The sequence below is a fragment of the Etheostoma cragini genome, chromosome 13 (genome assembly GCF_013103735.1).
Source record: "Etheostoma cragini isolate CJK2018 chromosome 13, CSU_Ecrag_1.0, whole genome shotgun sequence".
In the NCBI taxonomy this organism is placed as follows: domain Eukaryota; kingdom Metazoa; phylum Chordata; class Actinopteri; order Perciformes; family Percidae; genus Etheostoma; species Etheostoma cragini.
In genome coordinates, this window is record NC_048419.1 from 12,393,617 (window position 1) to 12,403,241 (window position 9,625).

Here is a 9,625-nt window from a genome sequence, read left to right on the forward strand (position 1 = left end):
TTATTAAGTATTTTAAAGTGACACCCATTCAATCAAACCAGCTGCTTTATGGGCCAGTAAAATAAACAGAGCATCTTAAGGCTAACTGTGTTACTCCCTTTTAGGTTCGCATCCAGACGGTCCAGGCACAGCAGCTCCAGCAGCACATGGCAACAGGCTCCCCAAAATCTGTGTCCACAGTCGTAGTCACGACAGCACCTTCACCCAAATGTGCCCCCGATCCCCCACCTGCACCTTAACAGTGATCCTATGTTATCAGTCAGCAATGAATCATAGGTCCACTGTATAATATATAACATGCCTGGATTCAACTGTTGAAGTATACCATGTTCAAGCTATTTCAGGCTCATTTGACTTTCTACTATTGCATGTGTATTTATTGCATTGTTATTACAGTGTTCAACATGCCTTTATTTCTTTTCCATTAAGATGAAACCCACATGGCCACAAACAATACTATTCTGTAAATGCTTTGGGCTTGTGTTCAAGTTGACACTCTGTTACGGGGTGTTGGTCTGTGCAGAGTTACCATTTATCACCAAATTGTCATTATTCCTCTTCTACATTCCATCTCCTGAATTATATTCTCCACATTGTTATAGTCAAAACAAAACTAAAACTTCTCACCAGGCTGTCTACTACTATTGTCATTTTCTGGCAGGTAGCAATCTTACTATACAAGTAGAGATTTACTTTTAGGTGTTGACAAATGTTCAGAAGACTATTTGCTCTGTTGATATTTCACCTAAATCCGACTTCAAATCATATCTTATGAATTCATCCTAAATTACAACTTTCTATACAACTGGTCAACAAGATTCTCTTTTTCACTTCTATAAAAAGTTTGATGTAATGTATTGAGTGGAATGTAATGAGTGGAACTTAAGTCTCTCTGATTTGAATGTTGTGACTTGTTAATCATTTGTTTTAATATATTTAGTTCTTCTCATAAGTGTTCATTTCATTTAATAGTAAGCAATACATTTCACATTTTACAATTCATGTAACTTGTACTTTTGTGTTTTTAAAATCCATTTACAGACCATTACAACAGATCATATTGTAACTTTTTTTTTTTTTTACAAAAAATGCTTTGTACAAAAAACAGCAGACTTTCCTTTTTTTTTTTTTACACCAATAGTTCATTAGTTCTGGTCGGAATCAGTTGAGTTTGTTAACTTAGAGTGTTTAACCCCTTGGCTTGGTTTCACACAGAAACATTGAAATGCATCACTACAAACCAACCCATTATGTCCACTCCGTTTAAAGGTCAGATGTGTCTGTCTGGGAGAAGAAAAAAAAAAAACATTTCTCTCATCTTCAAGGTCAAACCAGCTCATTTCATTTAAAATTGTTTTCCACACACTGTTTCGCGAACAGCCTTTCTACTGCTGCTCTGCTCAGCGGGACATTGCTCTACTCCGCTGGTGTCTGTCTCCAACTTTAGCAGCGGCTGGTTTGACCACAGAGACATGAGCATGACTGCAGGATATTTCGGTTGAGAGAAACATTGCTAGCTGCTACCTTAAGCACACCTTACTACAGGAACCGTTTTACTCAAACTTGAGTATCTAATAAGTGGGTCGGATCACAGTCTCACCCCAGACAGACTGTACCAAAGCGTACCAGAGTCGGTTTGTAATTGGACTGAGACCACAGCCTCAAGGTAGTCTCGGCCCAGTAGTTTTGGTCTGTATCCGAATGTGATTGCTGTGTTCACACCTGTCCAAACAAACTGCACCAAGGGGGTAAACGCTCCAGGGTTTGACTCAACCGAACTAAACAAAGCAGGTTAAAAAAAAGAAGTGCCCTTGGTGTCATGAACCACAATTAATCAAATGTAAGTAAAAGAACCATAATAATGCATTTACTCTTCATCCGACTCTTCAAGCAACGCTTTCTGGGAGCTTGTTTTGGAGGATGTACTTCGCATTCCAATCTCTATGTCCCGTCCCCTTCCTGAGAACCTCTTCACCCAGCTATTGGAACAAGAAAAAAAAGAAAAACTTGCATAAATAACAAAGATTACACATCTCTAGCCTATTTAGTGTTAACAGATGGTATTATGTTCATTTCAAGTGTTCTTAGAAGCAGTATCTTGAAGGGGAAGCCACATTTCCAAATGTATGTCAGAACACGCGAACCAAGTCCTCAGTTTTGACCACTATTGGTGCTGCAGAGCCGTTTTTCAAACTTGTGTGCATCTCTTGTTCTACCAGCGTGTGCGCAAGCAAAATCATAACATTTCTGCTGACTGCCGAGGGCTATGAAAAAATATTGACGCAACAATTAAAAATGGACAACCTGATGTGAACAATACAGGTTCCAAAACAAACACTTTGCAAAATATCGTTAAGGCCTAGTAAACCTTTTAAACACACGGACGTGTTCAGCAGGTTTTAAGGATACAGTGCGTTGTGCTGGGACGTTAAATGTTGAATGCAAACAAAACCATGTTTACAAAAACTTCACCGGGTACCTTACAACGCAGGTTGAGATTGGAATGTAAACTGCTATTTTTGTTTTCAAAGAAAGCTATAACTTGACCCGATTTCTTCATCTTGAATATGTTTCATAGAGTACAATAATGCAGGAAAGCACTTAGAAAACCTAGACCAGAGGTTTCCAAATGTTTTGGGAAGTAGACACTTCAATTCATTTATCAGTTTGTCTATGTTGCATGCTCACTGGCAGGTAACACCACAGAAGTTTTTTTATAAAGGCAATATATCCCATTTCATCCTTTGTTTTGGCCGATCGTCTCTGCATTAGCAGGCAGACAAGCTCATTATAGCTGCATTCCAATAGTAGTTTAACTTGTTTTCATAACATTTCCTTGAAAGTTTCCATTCTGAAACCTGTATAGCAAAATGATACTTACAACCAAACCAGAGAGGAGATGCAGGTGACTAAAAGCAGGGCCACAGCTATGTGCCAGCAGAAGCACATAGTAATGAACATGATGTTGTCATGCAGTTTCAGGTCCCACTCCGGTCCACTTAATGGATAAAGTACAAATCCAATCTGAAATGACAAATAGTATATATTAGAAGAAGGAGCCAACTGCCTGTGATGTTAAGTAAAAATGTTCTGTTAAATGAAAAGAGATTTACAAATTAGAAAAAAGGAGACAAGTCAATGTTATGGATTTGAATGTCTACAAATAGGCCAGTTGAGGTGGTTCGGGCATCTGGTGAGGATGCCTCCTGGGCGCCTCCCTATGGAGGTGTTCCAGGCACGTCCAGCTGGGAGGAGGCCTTGGGGAAGACCCAGGACTAGGTGGAGAGATTATATCTGCAACCTGGTCTGGGAACTCCTCGGGATCTCCCAGTCGGAGCTGGTTGATGTGGCTCGGGAAAGGGAAGTTTGGGGTCCCCTACTGGAGCTGCTGCCCCTGCGACCCAATACCGGATGTAGATGGATGGAAATAGGCCAAGGTGGAACTAATTTGTTACTGAAAAACGTACAGGAATTACTTTAATCTATTGGCTGTCTAGAGGAACGTCTAAAGTTTCCACAAGTTGCAGTAAATGGACTTAAACTGTCAGAACACTGTAATGGTCCCTTAAGTATCCCTTGGTTGTGTATCAAGGACATTGGTTTACTGATTACCTCGTAGAACCATGAGCCTTGCAGGATGAACAGGCATGCTCTTAACAGCTCCAAAATAATGTTGTCTCTTAGGAACACCTCCAACATGGTGCTGGCCGATCCGCTGAACACAGCCACGAGCAGCAGAGAGTGGATGTGGGCATCCAGAGGGGGCCGATTGTGCAGGTGGTGATAAAACAGAAACCCTGGATGAAATGGGAGCGTCAAAATCAAGACTCAAATACACATCAGGGGGACATGTCCGTGATGTAAAGGAAAAGTGTAAAAATAAAACCTAGCTTACCTTCAACAAAAAGAGCCAAGGAGAGAGCAAGGCGGTCAACACCAGCTGGCACCAGTTTGGATGCAGTACTGGCAACCAGTGCTATTCCACAGATCCCAAAGAACAGATACATTGTGCCGTGCTGCCAGTTCATCAGCTTGACCCATGAATTGTTCTCTTTGTCATAGAGATGGGCATGTGGCCCATCCACCACGAACTGTTCAATCATAATACCTGGGGACAGGACAACATCAGACAAATGAGATGAGCCAAGAGCCGCTTTAGAAAGTATGAAGTGTGGAGATGATTGAGAGGAAAACTAACCAACAAAAGAACCAAAGATTAGAAATCCTCCCTCCAAGAAGTCCATTTTTTTAAAGAAAGAGGGCATACTGCGTCTTCCTTTTGGCTGACTTGTCCTCCAGTAGTGTTGGAGAGTGTGTTTCACAGTTAGCCAAAAACCAAGCAATAGGAAAAAAGAGCCAGGAATGGCATGTCCTCCAAAATTGGCCATCGTTGGACCTGAACACAAAAAAAAAGTTAAATTTTTAGCTCATTACTGATATTCCTTTGACTTTAACTTTGAGGTTAAAGTACAAGATTGTAACATTGTTTAATGGTGTTTTGAGCAATGTTAATGATTACATGCAATATAGTGTCTTTTAACGGAAAAATATACCCACAATAACACTACCCATACTCACGGGATGGTAGATTATTGCAAACCATATTGTTACATTAACTATTTGGGAATAAGGTGCAGTCAGTTGTAATATGAGATCAAGATAGGGTTAAATGTGAGCCAAAACAGTCATGTATAATAGCCTACTAGTATGTTTTATGTCATAATAATCTAGTTAAATCCTGAGTTGCAATATCAACATAGATCTACCACAAAGTGAAAATAAGGAACTTAATTCAAACTGTTTGTTTTATCTGATCAGGGTAGGTTTGTAAAAGACGTACTCATTGATCCTGACAAGAGCCGCTCATTTGTCTTGCAAAAATTAAATTCTAATCTAACAATGCTGTTCGGTAAATCAACAGGCCACCAAAGTTCATAAAGGCACTAAAGTAATTTGTATTTATTTATCAATATTGGTCACACTCACAACTAAAGAGATGCTGATCAAATATGAAAAGCTGAACAATGTGCTTTCAATATGTTGCCACTGGCCTATTTCTGTGAATTGAAAATGTAGAATGGTCACTCTTAAAGTGGCAAATGATGGCTTTTTTTTGTGTTCTTGGCTTCATCAATGGGTTGACTGTTTATAACTTTGTCGAGTTATCCTCAATGTCAGAAGGCATTAGACCCACATGTTTAGTTAGACAAGTTTTTCTGGACTGGCCCTGTTTGACTTGATGAGACTGTACATTAGTTGTCACAAAACAGTCCCTCAAAAGTTACCAAAGTGCAAATGAGCCTTTCCTATCACACTTGTATAAGATGGCTAACAGAATGTACATACCTTATTCTCTGCTGCTAATTCCCAAAGACTTTGGAAACCTGTGAATCCTGGCAGCTGTTCAAATGAAAGCACTCTGGTCTGAGCAAACTGTGTACACCTGTTGTGTGTACTCCTAACCTGTGTTGAGTCATTATGTAGCCCCACCCATCATTTGCATTAGTTTCTGTGACCAAGAGACATCCTCGTAAGAGACAGCTGTGACATTCAGGTAGAAAAACAATACCTTACTGAAGATCATGATGTTTATTCAGGAATTAAAAAAACTAAAAAAGATTTACTTCAACACATGTCCTTGTCACATTAATGTGAAACTATTTTCTTCATGCTGAGAAAATGTGATCTAGAGCAAATATAGTAGAGCACACCAAACTTTGTGAACAACAAACCTTATTATCTATTTTGCCTTTAAACACCAGTCTAAAATAACAAAATGACAACTTGGCTACAATTGAGTTAATATATAAGCTCAGATACAATCTGTGTACAAAAGGAGAGGCAGCAGTGCTGGCCTGTTCAAATGAACTTTGCACCCGCTTTCGATACATTTTTATTACCATCATTATCAGGACCAAATGATGACCATTTCTCAGTTCTCAACTACAAAAACATTTTCTTTGTTATTAAAACTGAAATGAAACTCACACATTAAAATAATAAATGTAAAGTGTTAATGTGTAGACATTTGTCTTTCACATTTGGGGGTTTATAGTATTACGCAGAACAATTTCTTCTCTCGAAACGGGTTCTCAGAAGATGGTACCGGTGTCATCAGGGGGTCCTCTTTGGCATGAGCTTCACAGTAGGCCATCAACTCAGCTGCTGCTTTGGATATCTGTACAAAAAAGTTGTGTTAGTGCGTGCGTGTCAAAAATGAAAGGGTGGAAAAATTCTTTATTCATTTTTTACAGTTGACTCAAAGACTGAAAGAATGCCTTTCTTCCTTTATCAAGTAAAAGTGTATAACTGATATCAGTTATGGAAAGGGAGCAAATTGTATTAGATTGGAGGGGCAGGTCAGATTAATCCCAATAAATGGTATCTGTTAAAAATGGACTTCTGAATCAGTTTAAAAACCGTTGTAAATTTAAAAAAAAGATAAAATTAAATATCTTTTGAGACACAGAAAAGTGAAAAGAGCATTTTTATTCATTCATTAAAACACAAGACATGTTGCCATACAGTTGTAAACCTTTACATTATCATTGGTTGTGTGCTTCCAAAATGTGCTGACTCACCATCATCCTCTCTATGTTGACCTCCAGTTTCAGTTGTTCTACCGTCTTTCTTGCATCTGCGATCTTGGCCATGTTGTTTGACATTCTACTTTCCCACTAAAGTCAGCAAGCCTGCATGAAACCATCAAATGTTAAGTAAGAAGACATGCAATGACCGTATGCACCGATAAAAGAAATAGGTAAATAATACAAACACGGTTATACACTTCTCAAGTGTACACAGAGCAAACACAGAATGTGACATAGGTGTGCCATGGTTAGAGTCAGTTTCAATTAGCTTGTTAATTCTGCTCCCTGGGTCTCAGCTGCAAGTGGCACAGGGAGGGTCTCAAAGGAGGACGGCAGCCTCCCCGGGGGAGGGCATCCGCTTGCTGAAAATACATCTAACATTAACATTAACTTTTTGCTCTTTCAAAATAGGTTTATAATAAACTGCAGATGTATAGAGTTATAATCAATGCTTTTAATCTGCCGCTAAACTGTTACTTACGTGCTGCTGTAGATTGATGCAAGAGATCATTGCTTTTAGAGAGCGGTAAATGAAAACCATCATTGGTCAACAACAAAAGGCACTTTCTTTATTGTGTCATTGTCTGTGGGTGTGAAACTAATTTGTCAATTATATAAATACAAATGATTTCTACATACTCATATAATTCACACACACATGTATAGGTAGGTCTGACATGAGCTGTTTCCATTAATCTGTACAAATTAGACTTTTTTTCCAGATTTATCCTAACTCGTAATAATCACATCACTCACCAGAGCAACAGCAACCGGCTCCTGGAATGAAGGTCTGCTTGTCTTCAATGGGGTCCCCCACTCCAATTTAGAGTAACAAATGAAGTGAGATTAACGCCAAAGATGAGGAGAAAGACTTCAATATGTTCCCTCCTTCAACTAGCTGTGGTTCTGCCCCCAGGATGGGCTCAGTGCAGCAGTTAAAGGCAACATGTGGTGTGACCTTCATCTCTAGAGTCTCTATCACTTGCTTACCTGAGATGACAGAGGAGCATGTGTTGCAAGATGTAACATAAATATAGGTTTTGTTTAAAAGACCCTAAATAGGGATTATATTTCTAATAGTTTAATAAAATGAGAGGAAAAAAACACCTGTGTTTCTTCATAACTCCTGACCTGACAGCAAATTAAAAAATGTGTTAGATGTAATCAGGAAGCTCTCGAGAGAATAGGCTATGTTGTTTCCTATGACTTTAATTGTTTTTCCTATATGTAAATCATTCTCAGACAAAATCAGTAATATATTGTGCATGCAAACATGTTGATTTTGTATTTTATGATTTTATCTGTAGATGTGACCTGCGTGTGTTTCTCGGACAAAGCATTGTGCAGATTTGCAGTATAAAAGTATTAAGGAATGGCTCTAAATGCACAATAATTCACAAATAACGTTTACAAATAAAATCTAATTTTATTTTACAATAAGTGCACAAGATCACTGGACAGCATGCAAAAGCCATTATCCAACACTAAGTTTGCAAGGTAAGTGATAGAGTTTTTGTCAAAGTGTGAGTTTTCTCAGACTTATGTGAATCATGCCTATACTCTACAAGGCTTTGAATCTTTCCTGTAGAGCTGACAGTTATTCCACACAGCGGCAGGGGGCGAAGAGGCAATGCTGTGGAGTCAAATGTCAAGTGCCTCATTAACATTTGTTTCCCTGTAGTAATTGGTCTCTCTCTGTTAAAGATACTGGACCTTATGAGTAGAAAGAGCTGCTGTTTCATCTAACCAACTTCTGTCACAAAGTCTGTCACTAATTTGTTCAGTTTTATGTTGCATAACTCAAGCAGGGACTGTTTCTGTGGTCCTAATTAATAAGGACTCAATATTGTTTCCTATACCTGACAAGTATAAACTCTTTCCATCCATCCAGTCAGCCAACCAGCATGCCTCCTCTCTCATATTGTTCATTAATGGCACAAGCTACATCATAGGATCAATGAAACCAGAGAGGATGGCCGAGTGCCTGCATATCTCAACACTTGTGCACATGTTTAACATTTAATGTCAACATTTACAGATCTGTCTTTGGGTAACAGCAATTACAAGAAATGTTAGCTTCATTTTTTTCATCATTTCTTTTTTGTGTGGCTTGGAAAAGTCATTTCCCAATTAAAACAATTTATTTTGTTATTAAAGAGAAATAAATAAATGTTTTTAACATGTTATGATACAGTAAAATCCGCCACAGTCATCTCTCTCTTCAAAGGGGGAGACACCCTTGACGTAAACTGCTATAGACCCACATCTATTTTACCCTGTCTTTTGAAAGTCCTCAAAAGCTTGGTCAAAAAACAGATTACCAACCTTCTCGTATCCCACCATATACTTTCCGCTACGCAATCTGGCTTCCGTGCCGGTCATGGCTGTACCACAGCCACCCTTAAGGTCATAAATGACATAACAAAAGGCAATTGACAAAAAGCATTACTGTGGAGCCGTGTACATTGATCTGTCCAAGGCCTTCGATTCTGTTTACCATTGTGTTCTTATCAACAGACTCAACAACATTGGGTTCTCTCACGACTGCCTCGTTTGGTTCAATACCTATTTCTCTAATAGGGTCTAGCACGTTAAATCTGAGGGCCTGTTGTCTGAACCTATATGGATGTCTCTATGGGGGTGCCACAAGGTTTGATTCTCGGGCCGATTCTTTTCTTCCTATACTGTACATCAATGTGGCTCTTGCTGCTGGGAGTTCTCAAATCTATACGCAGACAACACCATTCTGTACCCATCCGGCCCCTCTTTGGACAGTGTGCTATAAAACCTCCAGGAAAGCTTCAACACCATTCAGCACTGCTTCTGAAATCTCCAACTACAGCTAAATTCTGGCAAACCCACGTTCTTGCTTTTCAGTCGTTTGCTGCCCCCACCCCTGACCACCCAATTAGCATTACCATGGGTTGGAACTAGAAAATGTGGCGGTGAAAATATACTTAAGTGTCTGGTCAGACAGTTCCCTCTCCTCCCAACAACACATAACCCACCTTCAATCTAAAGTTAAGTCTAGGATT

At 39.2% G+C, this 9,625-nt stretch overlaps 3 protein-coding genes across 7 annotated transcripts in view; 1 reads left to right on the forward strand and 2 right to left on the reverse strand.

Annotated features, from left to right (window-relative positions):
* nfrkb (nuclear factor related to kappaB binding protein) overlaps positions 1-9,625 on the forward strand; it is a 28,556-nt gene that overhangs the window by 12,883 nt on the left and 6,048 nt on the right. For 3 of the 4 annotated variants that reach the window (XM_034890588.1, XM_034890587.1, XM_034890589.1), the window contains one exon: positions 105-948. In XM_034890588.1, coding sequence (XP_034746479.1) covers positions 105-239 — 135 coding nt within the window. In that variant the 3' untranslated portion in view covers positions 240-948. Of the gene's footprint in view, positions 1-104; positions 949-9,625 lie in introns of those variants that run through there. The other variant, XR_004659137.1, reaches the window with a different exon arrangement.
* tmem45b (transmembrane protein 45B) lies at positions 693-5,494 on the reverse strand. Of its 2 annotated transcripts, none has more exons than XM_034890597.1 (6): positions 5,347-5,494; positions 4,199-4,396; positions 3,896-4,108; positions 3,613-3,797; positions 2,882-3,024; positions 693-1,979 (listed from the first exon to the last, which is right to left on the reverse strand). In XM_034890597.1, the coding sequence occupies exons 2-6, from the start codon at positions 4,386-4,388 to the stop codon at positions 1,868-1,870; spliced, it is 843 nt and encodes a 280-aa protein (XP_034746488.1). In that variant the 5' UTR covers positions 4,389-4,396; positions 5,347-5,494; the 3' UTR covers positions 693-1,867. The 2 variants fall into 2 exon arrangements, with proteins under 2 accessions (XP_034746488.1, XP_034746489.1); XM_034890598.1 differs by having other exon boundaries at positions 4,199-4,404; positions 5,347-5,437.
* On the reverse strand, positions 5,796-7,662 carry gng8 (guanine nucleotide binding protein (G protein), gamma 8). The gene is made up of 3 exons (XM_034890599.1): positions 7,347-7,662; positions 6,582-6,692; positions 5,796-6,178 (listed from the first exon to the last, which is right to left on the reverse strand). The coding sequence occupies exons 2-3, from the start codon at positions 6,663-6,665 to the stop codon at positions 6,050-6,052; spliced, it is 213 nt and encodes a 70-aa protein (XP_034746490.1). The 5' UTR covers positions 6,666-6,692; positions 7,347-7,662; the 3' UTR covers positions 5,796-6,049.

Coding starts and splice junctions, on each gene's coding strand:
- tmem45b (XM_034890597.1), bottom strand. CDS start 4,388: ATGGCCAATTTTGGAGGACATGCCATTCCTGGCTCTTTTTTCCTATTG. Junction 3,798..3,895: donor CTTGGCTCTTTTTGTTGAAG/GTAAGCTAGGTT, acceptor CATTTCATCCAG/GGTTTCTGTTTTATCACCAC. Junction 1,980..2,881: donor ATCTCCTCTCTGGTTTGGTT/GTAAGTATCATT, acceptor TTGTTCCAATAG/CTGGGTGAAGAGGTTCTCAG.
- gng8 (XM_034890599.1), bottom strand. CDS start 6,665: ATGTCAAACAACATGGCCAAGATCGCAGATGCAAGAAAGACGGTAGAA. Junction 6,179..6,581: donor TCAACATAGAGAGGATGATG/GTGAGTCAGCAC, acceptor TTTTTTGTACAG/ATATCCAAAGCAGCAGCTGA.